Source organism: Natrix helvetica (genome assembly GCF_964273705.1).
Source record: "Natrix helvetica genome assembly, chromosome: 1".
NCBI lineage: Eukaryota > Metazoa > Chordata > Lepidosauria > Squamata > Natricidae > Natrix > Natrix helvetica.
The window spans coordinates 365,736,583-365,760,162 of NC_138548.1; the positions used below are offsets into that span (position 1 = coordinate 365,736,583).

A 23,580-nucleotide genomic window follows, 5' to 3' on the forward strand; every position below is an offset into this window, starting at 1 on the left:
ATGGAGACACAACCTTTGGCCAAGGAGGGAAAAGGCCCTTCAGCTGCTCAGCCTGGGAAGGGGGGGAAGCTCTGGACAAGGACTGGGCAGAAGATCCTGGAGGAGGAAACCATCCGCCCTTCAGAAGTTCAGCCCTGGAATTTCATCCAATACCAGGAGGCTGAAAGTCCTCGAGGATTTTGCAGCCAACTCCATGACCTTAGTAGGCAATGGCTGAGATCCGAAAAGTCCACCAAAGCCCAGTTGCTGGACCTGGTGGTTCTGGAGCAGTTCCTGGCTCTTCTGCCCCCGGAGATGGAGAGCTGGGTACGGGAGTGTGGAGCAGAGAGCAGCTCCCAGGCAGTGGCCCTGGTGGAAGGCTTCTTCTTGAGCCAGGCAGAGGAGCAGAAGGAGCAGGTCGAGTTGCAGGTGAGACTTTAGGGAGTTCAGAAGGGAATAGAGAATGTGTCTGAATATTTCACCCCTCCTTCCCAAACTTCTCTGAATTAACATATTAGTGGTGATGTCCCGACAATTCTTGTAGGACGTTGTTCCATTGTTTTCTCACTCAACAACACTGATGGATATTGGGGGCTTTGTGATTGTGTTCCGAATATAAGAATCTACTTTAGGTCGTGTGATGTACATTAATTCTGCTTCTTTTTTCCTTCCTCCTATTTAAAGTCTGGCAATGTGGAGATGAGAGATCCTGAGGGAAAGAAGAATCCATCAAATCCCCCTCAGGAGTTGTTTTTCAGGAGGATCACTTGGGAAGATCAAAGTCAGGACACCCCAGGAGGTAATTGAAGATCCTCCGATTACCCATCTGTCTTTCCTTCGCTCTCTCTTCTCTTGTACAATACCTCCTCTTATTTATACTTCTCCACACTAACTACATGTGCAGAGAATCACCCAGCGACCCTCTTTCGGTGAGCCTCTTCCTCCTGGGTAAGGAGGAGATTAAGGTCCATTTGAAGGGTGGTGAGGAATTTGCAGATTTTCTGGAAAACATAATTGCTCGACTTCGTTCCCAGTTAAATGCCGGCACGGTTGCGGGTCCGATGGAAGCCCTTGAGGCAAGCTCTTGCTCTGTTATCTGGGAACGGTTGGACCCTGTCGCTCGTGAGGAAGTGGACAGGATCCTAGAGGGTATGCGTGCAAGCACCTGTGTTTTAGACCTATGTCCCCCCTGGTAGGTGACAGGTGGGTGGACTCTGGCGGTGATTAATGCTTCCCTACAGGAGGGGGTAGTGCCCAGCACTTTAAGGAGGCTGCGTTCCACCCTCTTCTTAAGAAGCTATGCCTGTATTCCAGCCTGTTGGATAATTTTCGACCTGTCTCCCATTTTCCCTTTTGGGAGAAGGTGGTTGAGAAGGTGATTGTGCGGCAGCTCCAGAGATTTCTGGATGAAACGGATTATCTGGACCCCTACCAGTCAGGATTCAGGGCTGGATTTGGGACAGAAACGACATTGGTCACGCTTCTGGATGTTCTCTGGCGAGAGCGGGATTATTATAGCGCATCCACCCTTGCTCTACCTGATATCTTGGCGACTTTCAATACCATCGACCATGGTATTATTCTCCTGAGGCGGTTTCAGGGGATGCGAGTGGGAGGCCTTCTGCTATCCTGGCTCACTTCCTTCCTCTGCGGCTGCTCTCAATCAGCGTTAATAGGAGGGGAGAGATCAAGCCCTCATCCACTGCTTTGCAGTGTTCCACAGGACTCAATATGCTCTCCACTCCTGTTCAACATTTATATGAAATCTCTGGGTGAGATAATCTGTCAGCATGGACGAAGATATCATCAATATGCTGATGATACTCAGCTGTGTGTCTGAGTGGTGGGTTAAGCGAGAATTGCCACCACTGGTCTTGGATGGGGTGGCACTACCCCAAACCCACCAGAGTGGGGAGGCAGGGAATGCGGGTCCCATCCCCTAGGGCAGTGATGGCTAACCTTTTTCCCACCGGGTGCCAAAAGCGGGGGAAGTTAGGGTCGTGCTAGGGCGTGCCCACAGCTATAATACTAGGTGTGCGACACCCCTCGCACATGCCTGTATGACCCCGCCTCCCCCCACTTTTGGCTCGCGATGGACCCATTTTTCACCCTCCCCAGTTCAAGAGGCTTTCTAAGAGCCTGGGGAGGGCAAAAAGGGCCTCCACTGCTATAACACCCCCCCCCCCCGGAGCCTCTCCAGAGAGCGAAAAACAGACCTATGGGCAAACCGAAAGTCACTTTCCTGAACTTCCGGTTTTCCCGTAGGGCCATTTTTTTGCCCTCCAGAGACTTCAGGAGGTTTCCTTGAAGCCTCAGGAGGGTGAAAAACGGACGAAAATGAAGGCTGAAGTCAGCTGGCCAGTGTGCGCATATAACTCTTCTTTTATTCGTTTTATTGTTTTAATATGGGTTTTACATTTGTAAGCTGCCTTGAGTTGCCCTGTGCAAGTAAGCGGCGTATAAATTATCTAAAATAAATAACATAAATATTTTGCTAATTATTTATTTTGGAATTATTTATTCCTTACAGAGAAACAAAGAATGAAACTTTCTGGTTTTTATAACGGCTATCAAGCAGCGGTTGAACCTCCAAATCAAGTAAGAAAGGGAAAAGTTATTAGATTTGTATTCTTGCCTTTCGGAAGTGAAGTGGGTGCGCAGAGTGCTCTCTCCTTCTATTCCCCCCCCTTTTTTTTTTGTTCGTTTCCATCCATTGTTCCTTTCCTGACCTTCAGGTGCTTTGGAACATAGCTTGACCCTCTCCACTCTTAGGCAGCCCCTCAAATATTGGAACACTGGTATCATGTCTCCCCTGGTCCTCTTCTTCACTAGACTAGCCATGTCCAGTTCCTGCAACCGTTCATCATATGTTTTAGCTTCCAGTCCCCTAATCATCTTGGTTGCTCTTCTCTGCACTTTTTTCTAGTCTCAAGATCTTTTTTACACCATGGCAACTAGTACTGGATGCAATGTTCCTAAGTGTGGTCTTACCGAGGCATTATAAAGTGGTACTAACACTTCATGTGGTCTTGATTCTATCCCTCCCTTAAGGCAGCCTATGATTCTCTTGGGGTTTTCTAGCCAACCGTAGCATACTGCTGCTCACATTTAAGTGTTTGTCCAGTAGGACTCCAAAATCCCTGTTCCACTTACTACTTTTGAGCCAGGTATCACCTATTCTATTCTTGTGCATTTGGTTTTTCTCTCCTAAGTGTAGCACATTACAATTCTCACCACTGAATTTCATTTCATTAGAAGGTACCAATCTGTCGATCTTTCTATACCTCGAGCCTATCTTGTGGAGTGTTGTTATTCCTGTCAGTTTGGTCTTGACTGCAAATTAGAGGAGTTCCCCTTCAATCCCCTTGTCTAAATCATTGATGAAGATGAACAGACCTTGCGAATCCTCCTGTTCTCTTCTTTTTCTCGTGTTCAGGAGAGTCTGGTGTGCTTTGAGGAGGTGGCCGTGCATTTCTCTGAGGAGGAATGGTCTCAGCTGGATCCTGACCAGAAAGCGCTGCATTCGGAAGTCATGCTTGAAAACCATAGGAATGTGGTCTCTCTGGGTAAGAGTTTTCATGTCCCCAATCAGAGACTTCAAGAAGACAGATTATAGTTAGCTTTTATTTAAAAATCACTAATCAGTTACCGTATTTTTCGGAGTATAAGACGCACCAAGATTTTGACAGATTGTTTGTGTATGTGTCAGACCTGTCATGCAGCAAAGAGATACGGTAGCTGGGCACAATAGCAATAAGCAGATCCGGAGAGATTGGGGAGGTGGGGGGGGGGTGAAGGAAGGGAAGGCAAGAAGAACAATCTCTCTACAAAGGCTTTTATCAGAACACTAGGTTGGGAAATTAAAAACTTGGAATGGGATACAATCAAGATTGATTCAAAGGCTTTGGCTCCAGAGATCGCTGTGCTGCCACCCGAAAATGCTATTACCGGGATCTCTGCCGCCTAGAACCGCCCAAGAAGGGGCAGGTAAAGCAGGCGCTGCAGAGATTGTGGTACCAGCGTTTTGGGTGGCAACTCAGCGATTTCAAGAACCAAAGCCTTTGAATCAAGCTTAATTGTACCCCATTTCAGGTTTTTAACTTCCCAATCTAGCGTTCTGAGAAATCTACAATCTCCGTGCTTTTCGGGTGGCAGTTTTCGGCAGATTCCAAGCTTGGCTTTCTTTCCCAGTTACTCAAAGTCTTTGGTATACTCCGCCCTCGCCCTCCTCCTCCTCCTGCAAGTGGCTCAGAGATTCAGCGGGCAGCTCAGAGGAGACAATGGCCACAATGAATTCACTCCCAGCAATATGAGGGGCCGCTGCCATCGCCTGAGCGGTGAGCCCTGAAAGCGAAACATCTCTCCTTTCCAGCCATCACAATCTCTGCAGCACCTGCTTCACCTGCCCCTTTTCCAGACGACCCAGGCGGCAACATTCGGAGTACAAGACGCACCCAGATTTTCACCCTCTTTTTTGGAGTAGAAAGGCGCATCTTATATTCCAAAAATATGGTAATATGTACTGGAAAGGAAAAGGAAAATATCTGGCCTTCTGGTATTCCAAGGAAGGAGAGAGTCAGTGTCTCTTTGCTTACAGGCTTTTGTGCCGTTTCTTATCTGTATTCTTTCATTTCTCTTTGAACTTATCTGTGGAGGCTGAGAAGAATGGGGTGTGCTTTTATGTATCCTCTGGAGGTCATGTGAGAAGAATGTGTTGTCATTTGTCCTCTGAAACCTCCAAAATTGTGTGAGAACAGAACTTTCACTCTCAGGCCATGGCAGAGCATTCTCCAAATCCAATTCAAGAAGAACGGCCTCATGAAGTGTGACTCAGAGCATCCTAGAGTACAGGTGATCTCTGAGTTCTGACAGTTTACTTAGCGACTACTCCAAGATACGATCTAGCCCTCTCCCAAGTACTTAAGACTCAGTCCTGAAATTACGAATGTTACAGTACCAAGGCCCTCATTCACATTACAAATGACAGCAGAGGCATTGCAACAACAATCACCCTACTTGCACCCCCAGTCCACCCCCCCCCTTGCTGGGACTTACATTATTCAGAAAGAAATTCACTGTCAGCGTTCCAAATATCATCCAAAATTAAATCAGATTTCAAGGCAAATCTTTCCTCAAAGTTCCAATTTATTACCTTTTACCTTTACCTTTATTTCGATTTTTATACCGCCCCCTCTCCCCAAAGGGACTCGGGGCAGTGTACAGTCAAATGAAATAGATAAAATGGACTACAAACATGCAAACATAAAAACATAGAAGAGGAGGCAATACAACACTGTACAGGTAAAGCAGATAAAAACAATATATAAACAATCCTAAAAAATACCCAATTAAAATTACCCAGTTAAAATATATCTGCCAAGAGGTATAATGAGGTTATAAATGGTCCAGGCTGGCTAAACGGAACAGGTGAGTCTTCAGTTTTCGTCGAAAGGAGAGAAAGTCGGTGGTGGTTCTGATATCGGGGGGGGGAGGTCATTCCAGAGGGTTGGGCCCATCACAGAGAAGGCTCTGTTCCTAGGTGTCGCCCGTTGGCACTACCTAGTGGACGGCACCCGGAGGAGCCCCTCCCTGTGAGAGCGAATCGGTCGCAGGGAAGTGTGTGGTAGGATGCGATCCCGCAAGTAATAATAGAGACATGTTGGTACATCTGTGGGAACCCGAATCTGAAAGCTTCCTGGGTTCCCACCCAGTTGAAAGTTCAAAACCTTGCCCCCACACCCACAAGTCCATCACAAGGTCCAATGTTCCTCTGCCACACTGGCATTTCCACCCATCTAGTTCCGGTCAGGTGCAGAGGTGGGGAGACAAAAGATGACCTTAGGCTTCTAGAAAGGAATTTTTAATTTTGAAAACAAACACATTCTACTCCTTACTATTCCCCCCTCCCTATTCTCCACTAATGAAACAGCATAGAAAAAATAATAGAAAGTGTGGCAGGCCAAAGATCCTAAAAGGAATATGACTGCAGGCCTGACATTCACTTGACTTTGTACAGTTTGATCTTTTTCTCTAACCTTCTTATCATTTTCATTTCTCTTTTGCTTTGAAGGTAATAATGGGCAGGAGAATCAAGATTCCTGTAAACTGTTCCAAGTGATCAATGCTAAAGATGGAATGGAGAAGTTTGGAATTCGAATAGAATTTGAAAGCGATGAGAAAAACCAGTCAAATAATTGGAGTCAGGAAAACTCATCTTCCGCTGATGCTCCAGTGCAAGATTTTATTGCCCAACAAGAGAAACCATGTGATTTTGTTACAACTCAAAAAGTGATTGACACAAAAGAGAAGTCATATAAATGTTTGGAATGTGGAAAAGGTTTTAGAAGCAGCGGGCATCTTACTTGCCAAAAAAATATTCACATTGGGGAAAAGCGATATAAATGCAGGGAGTATGGTAACAAGCTCAGATATGGTAGTAATCTTATTTCCCATAAGGTGATCCACACAGGGGAGAAGCCATATAAATGCATGGAGTGTGGAAAGACATTTGCTCAAAGAGGTAATCTTATTTCCCATAAGACGATCCACACAAGGGAGAAGATGTATAAATGCATGGAGTGTGGAAAGACCATTGCTCGAAGAGGTGATCTTATTTTCCATATGATGATCCATACAGAGAAGAAGCTGTATAAATGCATGGAGTGTGGAAAGACCTTTGCTCAAAGAGGTAACCTTATTTCCCATAAGATGATCCACACAGGGGAGAAGCCATATAAATGCATGGAGTGTGGAAAGACCGTTACTCGAAGAGGTGAACTTATTACCCATGAGATGATCCACGCAGGGGAGAAACCATATAAATGCATGGAGTGTGGAAAGACCTTTGCTCAAAAATGTTCTCTTACTTCCCATAAAAGGATCCACTCAGGAGAGAAAACATATAAATGCATGGAATGTGGAAAGACCTTTGCTCTTAACAGTGACCTAAGAAGACACGAAAGGACCCACACAGGGGAGAAGCCATATAAATGCATGGAGTGTGGAAAGACCTTTGCTCTTAACAGGGTTCTAAGAATACACAAAAGGATCCACACAGGGGAGAAGCCATATAAATGCATGGAGTGTGGAAAGACCTTTACTCATAACAGTGTCCTAATAATACACAAAAGGATCCACACAGGGGAGAAGCCATATAAATGCATGGAGTGTGGAAAAACCTTTTCTGATAACAGTGACCTAAGAAGACACAAAAGGATCCACACAGGGGAGAAGCCATATAAATGCATGGAGTGTGGAAAGACCTTTGCTCATAACAGTGTCCTAAGAATACACAAAAGGATCCACACAGGGGAGAAGCCATATAAATGCATGGAGTGTGGAAAGACCTTTGCTCTTAACAGGGTTCTAAGAATACACAAAAGGATCCACACAGGGGAGAAGCCATATAAATGCATGGAGTGTGGAAAAACCTTTTCTGATAACAGTGACCTAAGAAGACACAAAAGGATCCACACAGGGGAGAAGCCATATAAATGCATAGAGTGTGGAAAGACCTTTGCTCATAACTGTGTCCTAAGAATACACAAAAGGATCCACACAGGGGAGAAGCCATATAAATGCATGGAGTGTGGAAAGACCTTTGCTCAAAGAGGTAATCTTATTTCCCATAAGATGATCCACACAGGGGAGAAGCCGTATAAATGCATGGAGTGTGGAAAGACCTTTGTTCAAAGATGTCATCTTATTCACCATAACACGATCCACACAGGGGAGAAACCATATAAATGCATGGAGTGTGGAAAGACCTTTGTTCAAAGATGTCATCTTATTCGCCATAACACGATCCACACAGGGGAGAAACCATATAAATGCATGGAGTGTGGAAAGACCTTTACTCATAACAGTGCATTAAGAATACACAAAAGGATCCACACAGGGGAGAAACCATATAAATGCATGGAGTGTGGAAAGACCTTTGCTGATAACAGTGACCTAAGAAGACACAAAAGGATCCACACAGGGGAGAAGCCATATAAATGCATGGAGTGTGGAAAGACCTTTGCTCAAAGAGGTAATCTTATTTCCCATAAGATGATCCACACAGGGGAGAAGCCGTATAAATGCATGGAGTGTGGAAAGACCTTTGTTCAAAGATGTCATCTTATTCGCCATAACACGATCCACACAGGGGAGAAACCATATAAATGCATGGAGTGTGGAAAGACCTTTGTTCAAAGATGTCATCTTATTCGCCATAACACGATCCACACAGGGGAGAAACCATATAAATGCATGGAGTGTGGAAAGACCTTTGCTCAAAGAAGTAATCTTATTTCCCATAACATGATCCACACAGGAGAGAAACCATATAAATGCATGGAATGTGGAAAGAGCTTTGCTCACAATAGTAATCTTATATCTCATAAAAGAATCCATGCTCGGAAGAAACTATATAGCAATAGCACTTCCACTTAGACTTATATACCACTCCACAATGCTTTACAGCAGTCTCTGAGCAGTTTACAGAATCAGCATATGGTCCCCAGCAATCTGGGTCCTCATTTTACCCACTGCAGGAGGATGAAAGCTGAATCAATCTTGACCCTGTCAGAATCAAACTCCTGGCTGTTGACAATTAACCTATAGTACTGTATTCTAACCACTGACCCACCATGTCTCTATAGATTTTTATCTATATGTATATTGTGCCTTTCGGATCCAAATGAGACAAGGTTGAATCCAACAAAATGAAATTTAATGTGGAGAAAAGTAAGATTTTGCAGCTGGACAGGAAAACCATTATCTGAAACTTATCTCAAAAATAACTGTGTATCTTTGGAGTTCGAATGGATTATCACTTAAGCATGAATCACTTGTGTGCGGCAGCATCCAATAAAGCTAATACAAACCTTGGTTGTATAAACAGAGACATAGAATCATAATAACATGAAGTATTACTCCCGTTGTCAGCCTGGAAGCCACTTTTTTCTTTGCAGCTTCGGGGCTGCCATATTTAGTTCCTGGGAAAGTGGGAAGGGGCATTTCAAGGAGCGGTGGAAGATTAGTCACAAAAAATTCCTTTCTCTGGGTGTCAAGGATGATTACCCTGCACCTGGATGGCAGATATATTGGTGGTAGCCTACAATCAGGGCAAAGACATTATTGGACCGTGTGATGGACTTGTGGCTGCAGGGGATGGATCGTTGACTTTATTTTGGGTGGGGAAATCCTGGAACTCTCAGATTGGGGTTTTTCAAGATGTGCCAATATGCCATCTCTAATAAAATGGAACTTTGAAGAATTGGTTGTGGTCTCAGAGCATCGAAACCACACGTCCTTATCGTCGAAACGTTGCACATCCCTCCTGGAATGATTCTTGTTTTAGTCTTCAGGCCTTTAATCATCTTAGCCGCTCTTCTTTCCATTTGTTCCAAAGTTTCAACATCTTTTTTGTAATGTGATGACCCAATCGGACCTAAACCGTCCCACAGAGACGATGAACAGGAAGAATACATCTTGCTGATCTCAAGCACATCACAAAGTCCCTGATCGATCCAAGAGAAGTTCTTCAAGCCGGCGACAAAAAATCTAGCTATTGAGCTGATGAAGTCGGGGCGGCTCCAAAACGGAAGGATACAGAAAGAGAAAGTATTTCCAGCTGGTGAGGAATTTTTACCGTTTAAAAGAGACTGCCTATAAAAATCTTAAAGTTAATTTAAATTTGAGAACAGAAGAAATAAGCAGCGGAATCAAGCTTTGAATGGTTTTGGACAGTGGGTTATCTTACTTTTTAAATGCTATGTTCATGGATGGAATTTATGCAAGCCTTTTAAAATGAATGGATTAAGTTTTCTTCTATTTTTTTCTTTTATTATTATTCTTCGTAACCTATGGACTAAAATTCTCCTTCATTACTGTGGGTGTTTTTTCTCTTTTCTTCTCTAACTAATTCAAGAATTTGCCTTTTTTTAAAAACTTGGAATATAAAAAAGATATAAAAGGAAACAAAGAAAATTGTAACAACAGAGGGAAAGAAAAACACTGTTGTTCGGAGGATGGAGGTTTGTGTTTTGGAAACAAAACTTATTTTTCTCACTGATTATTCTGGCTTGGCACTTCAAGGTCTCACTATTTGTTTATAGAGAGTGATAAGAAGAAAAGCATACAGATGTTCCTTTTAAATATATCTTTAACCAGAGAAAAGTGAAAATAAGACCTTATTGTGAATTTATGATTAATCTTATAAAAACCTTCCAAGCCAGAGCAGCAGAGTTTGTCAGTTGGAGATAATGGCACAATTTCAACAGCAGAAAGAAACTTTAAGCCTGCAAAAGATATTGTTAGAAATTCAGAAATTATCAAACACATTTGAGAGGACGGAGAAGAAGTTGGAAAACCTAGAGCATCTAACAGTAAAATATGAGGAAGAAGTTGGAGATGTTTATCAAGTGGAAAAAGTGGAGGTTAGAGTCCTAAAAACCGAAGAGGAAAATGACCATAAAGAAATTACATCCGCTGATATCTATGGTGAATGGTTTGGAAAGAGTGGAACACTGAAAGAGGAATTAAATGGAGGGGAACTCTACCCAAATGGCAAGATACAGAAGAAAAAACAGAAGAATTTATGGATTTAAAGAGAGAGATTTTATTAGCAACATCATTGATAACACTACTGAAAATTAAAGATAAGCTGATTAAGGAAACAGAAGAAGGGCATCGAAATTACATGAGAAACTTAATAAGCAATGAGTTGCTAAGAGGAGTACATACAAATTTGATTAAGGAGATGATTAGAGGACTGATACCAGAAATGGCAGAAGACATGAGACTGTTTTGCTACTGGAAAGATACAGGTTGATATTTACTCTACAAGTGGCAGTTGGAACTTTAAAGTACAAATAAATAAATATGATAGATGGAAGTGTTTAATTTAAAACTAGTAAAACTTAGTGAAATTTAGTGACAATAGATATAGTCAAATAAATAATTGATAATAATAATGTATACATATGTATTGTTATAAGTAATAATTGGATATGAATATTGAATGGTACCCATGAAAGGAAGATTAGAAATCTTTTTGGTTTTATATATAAAGGCTAATAAAAAAAAACTAAGCTAAATTTAATTAAGTTTTGATTATTAGGGGCAACGAAAATAACATGAAATTAAGAAATGCAAAGGGGAACTTTCTCTGGAATATCAAGATACCAAAAAGAATCCAATCTGCCAATAAAGGAGAAAATGTGTATCTCCCGGTTGAAATGAGGGGTCCTTGGTGGTCTCTGACTTCATTGTTTTGTTGTAGACGTTTCATTATCCAAACTAGGGAACATGATCAGTGCACCAACCAACCTCAGAGGGCAGTAAGGATCCAACTCAATCCAACTACCATCTGCTGTGTCATATTAAGATCTGGGTCAACCAATATGAATGTAGAAGCAGGGAACCTTTTTCGGTCAAAGACCTCTTATGATGTGATGGAATAATGACAGCTGTCAATGTAGTGTGTGGGGGAAAAGCTTCTGGTGAACAATTTGTTTTTCATAGAAGGGGCAGAATGAAGAGAAGCAGAAGCAAATGCATGGGCAGAAGATATTTTGCTCTATGGTTTGCCGTAACATGCATAAAATTCTCTTTGTTGCATGAATAAAAATTACTATCACACTAAAGTGTCTGGATGGCCTGGGAGGGGGTCATATTTCAGCTGATGCTCAGTGGAAGCTGTTTTTTCAAATATGGATTCTTAAAGGTTTGTGTGACAAACTAGAAAAAAAATAGATACAGGAAGAAAAATCAGATGTTACTCCCACTCTTTTCCATCCTGTTAAATTTTGTTTTGCTCAGTGTAGCTAACCTCTGTCAACTCCAAATCTGGTCGCATGTTTTCATAGCAATGGAGCCTTCCGCTTTCCTTGTTTTGCTTTTTCATTTCCTTTTCCTCTTTTCATTTATGGTCTAATGATGTATCCCTGCCTTAAATTCTCCAAGGGGCCTAAGCTTCCTAGTCACATTTCTTGAGGGGAATTTCCTACTCAATCCCTATGTGTTTTTCCTCATCATAGTTTAGCTTGATATTCCTTTTTCAGGATCTTCCTTTTCTTTCCTCAGAAGAGGGCGGTGGGGTCTCTGCTCTTTCTTCTCCCCCTTTGCTGAGAGGCTGAGCGGATTTGATAAGGCAGTTGTATGTATTGAATTAAAGAAATAAAAAAATAAATTAATTAAACATATTTCTGCCTGTGTCCCATCTGCCTCCCCTTCAGGCTGGAGTTCCCAACAACCGTAAGAGACAAACTGGGTTTCCAACAGAGGCTCCTGGTCCTCCTCTTCTGACTGCCTGGCTGTTTCTGACAGGATTTGGACCTTTTTGAGGCCGCCTCCAATCTGCCCAGCCTTCAGGGCGGTTGTTCTTGAGGGAAGCGAGTTCAAATCCTCCAGGGAGATTTTTCTCCATCTCCTCAGTGGGTTCCTGGACAGGAAGGGGAGAAAGATGGAGAAAGTGCCGCCTCTGGAAACGACATAGCCTCTTTCGGGCAGGGACCCATTGAAAAGGGCCTTTCCTTCCACTCCCAAGCCCATCATCCCCGCCCTCTCTCTTCCCCTCAGACGCGCTCCTCTTTCCCGCCCTTTCTACAATCTTGGCACTTTGCGGCAAATCCACCAGGGGGAAAAGAAGGGAACTTCCGGCGCTTCCCCATTGGTCCACTGGAGGGCGAACGTCAGGGCTGGCTTTCTAGAGGAGGCCGGGAGGAAGTGACATCACAAAGGCTTGCCGCTCTAGGGCGCCGCCCTCGCTCTCCTTAACCCCTGGGGCTCCGCAGGAGGCGGAGAGGCTGCGGGAGAGTCTGGCGGGGGGAGATTCAGACGTGGCCCAGGTGAGTTGAGGGCTCTTCCCGGGCAAAGGGAGGCGGAGGAGGGAGAGACCCGCGCCCGGCCCCCTCCGGCTTAAACCCCGGGTCCCATCCTCCCCAGCCGCCCTCTCTCTGCCGGGGGAAGCGGGGAAGGCGGAGGGGGTCCGGGGAAGAGCCGGAGTGGGGAGGAGAGGAGGGTCGGCCTTGCAGGGGCCCAGCAGGAGAGGAGAGAAGCCGGGCGAGGAGGAGGCAGGATTTGCACCGGGCTCCCCATTCCAGCTGCCTCCTTCCCGGCCCTGCGCTGGGATGAGCCGCTTGGGGTTGGTTGGCTGAAGGTTCTTCAGTGGCTGAATTCCACTTTCCAATTCTTGGCTTTTCTTTTTCCTTCCATCTCAGATGCAGAAACCTGAAATCTTTGCAAGGCAAAAGTTTCTCTTGGGGAGGAAAACAAAGAGCGGAATAACTTGCAGGGATCCATCCTGGAGCCCCAGAAATTGCCCTGTGAAGGAAAAGGCATCTGGAGACCCACCAGAGTCCTTGGACCCACCTGGAGTTGCTCTGCAGGACAGAGAAAGGATGGAGAGACAACCTTTGGCCAAGGAGGGAAGCGGAAAAGGCCCTTCAGCTGCTCAGCCTGGGAAGGAGGGGAAGCTCTGGACAAGGACTGGGCAGAAGATCCTGGAGGAGGAAACCATCCGCCCTTCCAAAGTTCAGCCCTGGAACTTCATCCAACACTGGGAGGCTGAAGGTCCTCGAGGATTTTGCAGCCGACTCCATGACTTTAGTAGGCGATGGCTGAGATCCAAAAAGTCCACCAAAGCCCAGTTGCTGGACCTGGTGGTTCTGGAGCAGTTCCTGGCTCTTCTGCCCCCAGAGATGGAGGACTGGGTGCGGGAGTGTGGAGCAGAGACCAGCTCCCAGGCGGTGGCCCTGGTGGAAGGATTCTTCCTGAGCCAGGCAGAGGAGCAGAAGGAGCAGGTCAAGTTGCAGGTGAGAGACTTTAGGGAGCTCAAAAGGAAATAGATTATGTGTTTGAATGCTTCACCCCTCCTTCCAAAACTTCTCTGACATTCATAATATGTGGCAATGTCCCACCAATTCTTGTAGGAGATTGTTCCATTGTTTTCTCAGCCCACCACATTGATGGATATTGGGGTCTTTGAGGTTGTGTTCCGAATATAAGAATCCACTTTACTTCGTGTGACGTACATTAATTCTGCTTCTTCTTTCCTTCCTCCTATTGGAAGTCCTGCACCGTGGAGGTCAGAGATCCTGAGGGAAAGAAGAATCCATCAAATCCCCCTCAAGAGCTATTTTCCAGGAGGATTCCTTGGAAAGATCAAAGTCAGGACATCTCGGGAGGTAATGGAAGATCCTCCGATTACCCATCTGTCTTTCCTTCACTCTCTGTTCTCTTCTGTACAATACCGCCTCCTTTTTATCCTTCTCCCCGCTAACTGCATCTGCTAATAATCACCCAGCGACCTTCTTTAGGTGAGCCGTCACCTCCTGGGGAAGGAGGAGATTGAGGTCCACCTGAAGGGGCGTGCTGAGGAATTTGTGGATTTTCTGGAAAACATAATGGCTCGACTTCGTTCCCAGTTAAATGCCAGCACGGTTGTGGGTCCGATGGAAGCCCTTGAGGCAGGTTCTTGCTCTGTTATCTGGGAACGGTTTGACCCTGTCGCTCCTGAGGAAGTAGACAGGATCCTAGAGGGTATGCGTGCAAGCACCTGTGTTAGACCTACGTCCCACCTGGTAGGTGACAGGTGGGTGGACTCTGGCGGTGATTAATGCTTCCCTACAGGAGGGGGTAGTGCCCCAGCACTTTAAGGAGGCTGTGCTCCACCCTCTTCTTAAGAAGCTATGCCTGTATTCCAGCCTGTTGGATAATTTTTGACCTGTCTCCCATTTTCCCTTTTGGGAGAAGGTGGTTGAGAAGGTGATTGTGCGGCAGCTCCAGAGATTTCTGGATCAAACAGATTATCTGGACCCCTACCAGTCAGGATTCAGGGCTGGATTTGGGACAGAAACGACATTGGTCACGCTTCTGGCGAGAGCGGGATGAGTGTAACGCATCCACCCTTGCTCTACCTGATATCTTGGCGACTTTCAATACCATCGACCATGGTATTATTCTCCTGAGGGGGTTTCAGGGGATGCGAGTGGGAGGCCTTGTGCTATCCTAGCTCACTTCCTTCCTCTGCGGCTGCTCTCAGTCAGCCTTAATAGGAGGGGAGAGATCCAGCCCTCATCCACTGCTTTGCAGTGTTCCACAGGACTCAATATGCTCTCCACTCCTGTTCAACATTTATATGAAATCTCTGGGTGAGATAATCTGTCAGCATGGACGAAGATATCATCAATATGCTGATGATACTCAGCTGTGTGTCTGAGTGGTGGGTTAAGCGAGAATTGCCACCACTGGTCTTGGATGGGGTGGCACTACCCCAAACCCACCAGAGTGGGGAGGCAGGGAATGCGGGTCCCATCCCCTAGGGCAGTGATGGCTAACCTTTTTCCCACCGGGTGCCAAAAGCGGGGGAAGTTAGGGTCGTGCTAGGGCGTGCCCACAGCTATAATACTAGGTGTGCGACACCCCTCGCACATGCCTGTATGACCCCCCCCTCCCCCCACTTTTGGCTCGCGATGGACCCATTTTTCACCCTCCCCAGTTCCAGAGGCTTTCTAAGAGCCTGGGGAAGGCAAAAAGGGCCTCCACTGCTATAACACCCCCCCCCCCCGGAGGCTCTCCAGAGAGCGAAAAACAGACCTATGGGCAAACCGAAAGTCACTTTCCTGAACTTCCGGTTTTCCCGTAGGGCCATTTTTTTGCCCTCCAGAGACTTCAGGAGGTTTCCCTGAGGCCTCAGGAGGATGAAAAACGGACGGAAATGAAGGATGAAGTCAGCTGGCCAGAGTGCGCATATAACTCTTCTTTTATTCGTTTTATTGTTTTAATATGGGTTTTACATTTGTAAGCTGCCTTGAGTTGCCCTGTGCAAGTAAGCGGCGTATAAATTATCTAAAATAAAATAAATATTTTGTTAATTATTTATTTTGAAATTATTTATTCCTTACAGAGAAACAAAGAATGAAACTTTCTGGTTTTTATAACGGTGATCAAGCAGCGGTTGAACCTCCAAATCAAGTAAGAAAGGGAAAAGTTATTAGATTTGTATTCTTGCCTTTCGGAAGTGAAGTGGGTGTGCAGAGTGCTCTATTCTTCTATTTCCCCCCCCCCTTTTTTTTTTCCTTGTTCGTTTCCATCCATTGTTCCTTTCCTGACCTTCACGTGCTTTGGAAAATAGCTTGAGCCTCTCCACTCTTAGGCAGCCCCTCAAATATTGGAACACTGGTATCATGTCTCCCCTGGTCCTCCTCTTCACTAGACTAGCCATGCCCAGTTCCTGCAACCGTTCATCATATGTTTTAGCTTCCAGTCCCCTAATCATCTTGGTTGCTCTTCTCTGCACTTTTTTCTAGTCTCAAGATCTTTTTACACCATGGCAACTAGTACTGGATGCAATGTTCCTAAGTGTGGTCTTACCGAGGCATTATAAAGTGGTACTAACACTTCATGTGGTCTTGATTCTATCCCTCCCTTAAGGCAGCCTATGATTCTCTTGGGATTTTCTTGCCAACCGTAGCATACTGCTGCTCACATTTAAGTGATTGTCCACCAGGACTCTAAAATCCCTGTTCCACTTACTACTTTTGAGCCAGGTATCACCTATTCTATGCTCATGCATTTGGTTTTTCTCTCCTAAATGTAGCACATTACAATTCTCACCACTGGATTTCATTTCGTTACAAGGTACCAATCTGTTGATCCTTCTATACCTCAAGCCTATCTTGTGGAGTGTTGTTATTCCTGTGAATTTGGTCTTGACTTCAAATTAGAGGAGTTCCCCTTCTATCCCCTTGTCTAAATCATTAATGAAGATGAACACACCTTGTGAATCCTCATGTTCTGTTCTTTTTTCCGTGTTCAGGAGAGTCTGGTGTCCTTCGAGGAGGTGGCTGTGTATTTCTCTGAGGAGGAATGGTCTCAGCTGGATCCTGACCAGAAAGCTCTGCATTCAGAAGTCATGCTTGAAAACCATAGGAATGTGGTCTCTCTGGGTAAGAGTTTTCGTGTCCCCAATCAGAGACTTCAAGAAGACAGATTATAGTTAGCTTTTATTTAAAAATCACCAATCAGTTACCGTATTTTTCGGAGTATAAGACGCACCAAGATTTTGAAGGCCATGGAAGAGCATTGTCCCAATCCAATTCAAGAAGAACGGCCTCATTAAGTGTGACTCAGAGCATCCTAGAGTACAGGTGACCTCTGAGTTCCGACAGTTTACTTAGTGACCACTCCAAGATACGACCTAGCCCTCTCCCAAGTACTTAAGACTCAGTCCTAAAATTAGGAATGTTACAATACCAAGGCCCTCATTCCCATTACAAATGACAGCAGAGGCATTGCAACAACAATCACCCTACTTGCACCCCCAGTCCACCCCACCCACCCCACCCACCCCACCCACCCCACCCCTGCTGGGACTTACATTATTCAAAAAGAAATTCACTGTCAGCGTTCCAAATATCATCCAAAATTAAATCAGATTTCAAGGCAAATATTTCCTCAAAGTTCCAATTTATTAATAGAGACATGTTGGTACATCTGTGGGAACCTGAATCTGAAAGCTTCCTGGGTTCCCACCCAGTTGAAAGTTCAAAACCTTGCCCCCACACCCACAAGTCCATCACACGGTCCAATGTTTCTCTGCCACGCTGGCATTTCCACCCATCTAGTTCCGCTCAGGTGCAGAGGTGGGGAGGCAAAAGATGACCTTGGGCTTCTAGAAAGGATTTTTTAATTTTGAAAACAAACACATTCTACTCCTTACTATTCCCCCCTCCCTATTCCCTGCTAATGAAACAGCATAGAAAAAATAATAGAAAGTTTGGCAGGCCAAAGATCCTAAAAGGAATATGACTGCAGGCCTGACATTCACTTGACTTTGTACAGTTTGATCTTTTTCTCTAACCTTCTTATCATTTTCATTTCTCTTTTGCTTTGTAGGTAATAATGGGCAGGAGAATCAAGATTCCTGTAAACTGTTCCAAGTGATCAATGCTAAAGATGGAATGGAGAAGTTTGGAATTCGAATAGAATTTGAAAGCGATGAGAAAAACCAGTCAAATAATTGGAGTCAGGAAAACTCATCTTCCGCTGATGCTCCGATGCAAGTTTTTCTTGCCCAACAAGAGAAACCATGTGATTTTGTTACAACTCAAAAAGTGATTGACACAAAAGAGAAGTCATATAAATGTTTGGAATGTGGAAAAGGTTTTAGAAGCAGCGGGCATCTTACTTGCCAAAAAAATATTCACATTGGGGAAAAGCGATATAAATGCAGGGAGTATGGTAACAGGCTCAGACATTGTAGTAATCTTATTTCCCATAAGGTGATCCACACAGGGGAGAAGCCGTATAAATGCATGGAATGTGGAAAGGCCTTTGCTCATAACAGTGTCCTAAGAATACACGAAATAATCCACGCAGGGGAGAAACCGTATAAATGCATGGAGTGTGGAAAGACCTTTGCTCAAAAATGTTCTCTTACTTCCCATAAAAGGATCCACTCAGGAGAGAAAACATATAAATGCATGGAATGTGGAAAGACCTTTGCTCTTAACAGTGACCTAAGAAGACACGAAAGGACCCACACAGGGGAGAAGCCATATAAATGCATAGAGTGTGGAAAGACCTTTACTCATAACAGTGCCCTAATAATACACAAAAGGATCCACACAGGGGAGAAGCCATATAAATGCATGGAGTGTGGAAAAACCTTTTCTGATAACAGTGACCTAAGAAGACACAAAAGGATCCACACAGGGGAGAAGCCATATAAATGCATGGAGTGTGGAAAGACCTTTACTCATAACAGTGTCCTAATAATACACAAAAGGATCCACACAGGGGAGAAGCCATATAAATGCATGGAGTGTGGAAAAACCTTTTCTGATAACAGTCACCTAAGAAGACACAAAAGGATCCACACAGGGGAGAAGCCATATAAATGCATGGAATGTGGAAAGACCTTTGCTCATAACAGTGTCTTAATAATACACAAAAGGATCCACACAGGGGAGAAGCCATATAAATGCATGGAGTGTGGAAAAACCTTTTCTGATAACAGTGACCTAAGAAGACACAAAAGGATCCACACAGGGGAGAAGCCATATAAATGCATGGAGTGTGGAAAGACCTTTGCTCATAACAATATCCTAAGAATACACAAAAGGATCCACACAGGGGAGAAGCCATATAAATGCATGGAATGTGGAAAGACCTTTGCTCTTAACAGTGACCTAAGAAGACACGAAAGGACCCACACAGGGGAGAAGCCATATAAATGCATAGAGTGTGGAAAGACCTTTGCTCTTAACAGGGTTCTAAGAATACACAAAAGGATCCACACAGGGGAGAAGCCATATAAATGCATGGAGTGTGGAAAGACCTTTGCTGATAACAGTGCATTAAGAAGACACAAAGGGATCCACACAGGGGAGAAACCATATAAATGCATGGAGTGTGGAAAGACCTTTGCTGATAACAGTGACCTAAGAAGACACAAAAGGATCCACACAGGGGAGAAGCCATATAAATGCATAGAGTGTGGAAAGACCTTTGCTCATAACTGTGTCCTAAGAATACACAAAAGGATCCACACAGGGGAGAAGCCATATAAATGCATGGAGTGTGGAAAGACCTTTGCTCAAAGAGGTAATCTTATTTCCCATAAGAGGATGCACACAGGGGAGAAACCATATAAATGCATGGAGTGTGGAAAGAGCTTTGCTCACAATAGTAATCTTATATCTCATAAAAGAATCCATGCTCGGAAGAAACTATATAGCAATAGCACTTCCACGTAGACTTATATACCACTCCACAATGCTTTACAGCAGTCTCTGAGCAGTTTAGAAAATCAGCATTTGGTCCCCAGCAATCTGGGTCCTCGTTTTACCTACTGCAGAAGGATGAAAGCTGAATCAATCATAACCCTGCCAGAATCAAACTCCTGGCTGTTGACAATTAGCCTATAGTACTGCATTCTAACCACTGACCCACCATGTCTCTATAGATTTTTATCTATATGTATATTGTGTCTTTCTGATCCAAATGAAAGAAGGTTGAATCCAACAAAATGAAATTTAATGTGGAGAAAAGTAAGATTTTGCAGCTGGACAGGAAAACCATTATCTGAAACCTATCTCAAAAATAACTGTATATCTTTGGAGTCTGAATGGATGATCACTTAAGCATGAATCACTTGTGTGCGGCAGCATCCAATAAAGCTAATACAAACCTTGGTTGTATAAACAGAGACATAGAATCATAATCACATGAAGTATTACTCCCGTTGTCAGCCTGGAAGCCACTTTTTTCAGCTTCGGGGCTGCCATATTTAGTTCCTGGGAAAGTGGGAAGGGGCATTTCAAGGAGCGGTAGAAGATTAGTCAAAAAATTCCTTTCTCTGGGTGTCAAGGATGATTACCCTGCACCTGGATGGCAGATATATTGGGGGTAGCCTACAGTCGGGGCAAAGACATTATTGGACCATGTGATGGACTTGTGGCTGCAGGGGATGGATCGTTGACTTTCTTTTGGGTGGGGAAATCCTGGAACTCTCAGATTGGGGTTTTTCAAGATGTGCCAATATGCCATCTCTAATAAAATGGAACTTTGAAGAATCGGTTGTGGTCTCAGAGCATCGAAACCACACGTCCTTATCGTCGAAACGTTGCACATCCCTCCTGGAATGATTCTTGTTTTAGTCTTCAGGCCTTTAATCATCTTAGCCGCTCTTCTTTCCATTTGTTCCAAAGTTTCAACATCTTTTTTGTAATGTGATGACCCAATCGGACCTAAACCGTCCCGCAGAGACGACGAACAGGAAGAATACATCTCAAGCACATCACAAAGTCCCTGATCGATCCAAGAGAAGTTCTTCAAGCCGGCGACAAAAAATCTAGCTATTGAGCTGATGAAGTCGGGGCGGCTCCAAAACGGAAGGATACAGAAAGAGAAAGTATTTCCAGCTGGTGAGGAATTTTTACCGTTTAAAAGAGACTGCCTATAAAAATCTTAAAGTTAATTTAAATTTGAGAACAGAAGAAATAAGCAGCGGAATCAAGCTTTGAATGGTTTTGGACAGTGGGTTATGTTACTTTTTAAATGCTATGGTCATGGATGGAATTTATGCAAGCCTTTTAAAATGAATGGATTAAGTTTTCTTCTATTTTTTTCTTTTATTATTATTCTTCGTAACCTATGGACTAAAATTCTCCTTCATTACTGTGGGTGTTTTTTCTCTTTTCTTCTCTAACTAATTCAAGAATTTGCCTTTTTTTTAAAAACTTGGAATATAAAAAAGATATAAAAGGAAACAAAGAAAATTGTAACAACAGAGGGAAAGAAAAACACTGTTGTTCGGAGGATGGACGTTTGTGTTTTGGAAACAAAACACTTATTTTTCTCACTGATTATTCTGGCTTGGCACTTCAAGGTCTCACTGTTTATAGAGAATGATAAGAAGAAAAGGATTTAAATATATCTTTAATCAGAGAAAAGTGAAAATAAGATCTTATTGTGAATTTATGATTAATCTTATAAAAGATTAATCTTATAAAAGATCGGGGAGAGGGGGCGGTTTATAAATTTAATAAACTGAAACTGAAAACTGAAAAACCTTCCAAGCCAGAGCAGCAGAGTTTGTCAGTTGAAGATAATGGCACAATTTCAACAGCAGAAAGAAACTTTAAGCCTGCAAAAGATATTGTTAGAAATTCAAGCACATTTGAGAGGACGGAGAAGAAGTTGGAAAACCTAGAGCATCTAACAGTAAAATATGAGGAAGAAGTTGGAAGAAGTTATCAAGTGGAAAAAGTGGAGGTTAGAGTCCTAAAAACCGAAGAGGAAAATGACCATAAAGAAATTAAATCCGCTGATATCTATGGTGATTGGTTTGGAAAGAGTGGAACACTGAAAGAGGAATTAAATGGAGGGGAACTCTACCCAAATGGCAAGATACAGAAGAAAAAACAGAAGGATTTATGGATTTAAAGAGAGAAATTTTATTAGCAACATCATTGATAACACTACTGACAATTAAAGATAAGCTGATTAAGGAAACAGAAGAAGGGCATCGAAATTACATGAGAGACTTAATAAGAAATGAGTTGCTAAGAGGAGTCCATACAAATTTGATTAAGGAGATGATTAGAGGACTGATACCACAAATGGCAGAAGACATGAGACTGTTTTGCTACTGGAAAGATACAGGTTGATAGATGGAAGTGTATAATTTAAAACTAGTAAAACTTAGTGAAATTTAGTGACAATAGATATAGTCAAATAAATAATTGATAATAATAATGTATAAATATGTATTGTTATAAGTAATAATTGGATATGAATATTGAATGGTACCCATGAAAGGAAGATTAGAAATCTTTTTGGTTTTATATATAAAGGCTAATAAAAAAACTAAGCTAAATTTAATTAAGTTTTGATTATTAGGGGCAACGAAAATAACATGAAATTAAGAAATGCAAAGGGGAACTTTCTCTGGAATATCAAGATACCAAAAAGAATCCAATCTGCCAATAAAGGAGAAAATGTGTAGCTCACGGTTGAAATGAGGGGTCCTTGGTGGTCTCTGACTTCATTGTTTTGTTGTAGACGTTTCATTATCCAAACTAGGGAACATGATCAGTGCACCAACCAACCTCAGAGGGCAGTAAGGATCCAACTCAATCCAACTACCATCTGCTGTGTCATATTAAGATCTGGGTCAACCAATATGAATGTAGAAGCAGGGAACCTTTTTCGGTCAAAGACCTCTTATGATGTGATGGAATAATGACAGCTGTCAATGTAGTGTGTGGGGGAAAAGCTTCTGGTGAACAATTTGTTTTTCATAGAAGGGGCAGAATGAAGAGAAGCAGAAGCAAATGCATGGGCAGAAGATATTTTGCTCTATGGTTTGCCGTAACATGCATAAAATTCTCTTTGTTGCATGAATAAAAATTACTATCACACTAAAGTGTCTGGATGGCCTGGGAGGGGGTCATATTTCAGCTGATGCTCAGTGGAAGCTGTTTTTTCAAATATGGATTCTTAAAGGTTTGTGTGACAAACTAGAAAAAAAATAGATACAGGAAGAAAAATCAGATGTTACTCCCACTCTTTTCCATCCTGTTAAATTTTGTTTTGCTCAGTGTAGCTAACCTCTGTCAACTCCAAATCTGGTCGCATGTTTTCATAGCAATGGAGCCTTCCGCTTTCCTTGTTTTGCTTTTTCATTTCCTTTTCCTCTTTTCATTTATGGTCTAATGATGTATCCCTGCCTTAAATTCTCCAAGGGGCCTAAGCTTCCTAGTCACATTTCTTGAGGGGAATTTCCTACTCAATCCCTATGTAAAAATATGTTTTTCCTCATCATAGTTTAACTTGATATTCCTTTTTCAGGATCTTCCTTTTCTTTCCTCAGAAGAGGGCGGTGGGGTCTCTGCTCTTTCTTCTCCCCCTTTGCTGAGAGGCTGAGCGGATTTGATAAGGCAGTTGTATGTATTGAATTAAAGAAATAAAAAAATAAATTAATTAAACATATTTCTGCCTGTGTCCCATCTGCCTCCCCTTCAGGTTGGAGTTCCCAACAACCGTAAGAGACAAACTGGGTTTCCAACAGAGGCTCCTGGTCCTCCTCTTCTGACTGCCTGGCTG

General features: G+C 43.3%; 2 protein-coding genes across 2 annotated transcripts; both read left to right on the forward strand.

The window, feature by feature from the left end:
* Positions 1-294: 294 nt before the first annotated feature.
* LOC309382540 (uncharacterized protein) lies at positions 295-12,680 on the forward strand (the record flags this gene model as incomplete). The annotated part of the gene is made up of 4 exons (XM_081934166.1): positions 295-408; positions 1,343-1,588; positions 3,416-3,545; positions 6,050-12,680. The coding sequence occupies 4 exons, from the start codon at positions 295-297 to the stop codon at positions 8,413-8,415; spliced, it is 2,856 nt and encodes a 951-aa protein (XP_081790292.1). The 3' UTR covers positions 8,416-12,680.
* On the forward strand, positions 9,996-23,580 carry LOC309382550 (uncharacterized protein; the record flags this gene model as incomplete). The annotated part of the gene is made up of 7 exons (XM_081934179.1): positions 9,996-10,001; positions 12,678-12,815; positions 13,188-13,781; positions 14,039-14,153; positions 15,875-15,942; positions 16,787-16,916; positions 17,866-23,580. 7 exons carry the CDS (start codon positions 9,996-9,998, stop codon positions 19,725-19,727), a joined length of 2,913 nt encoding a protein of 970 aa, XP_081790305.1. The 3' UTR covers positions 19,728-23,580.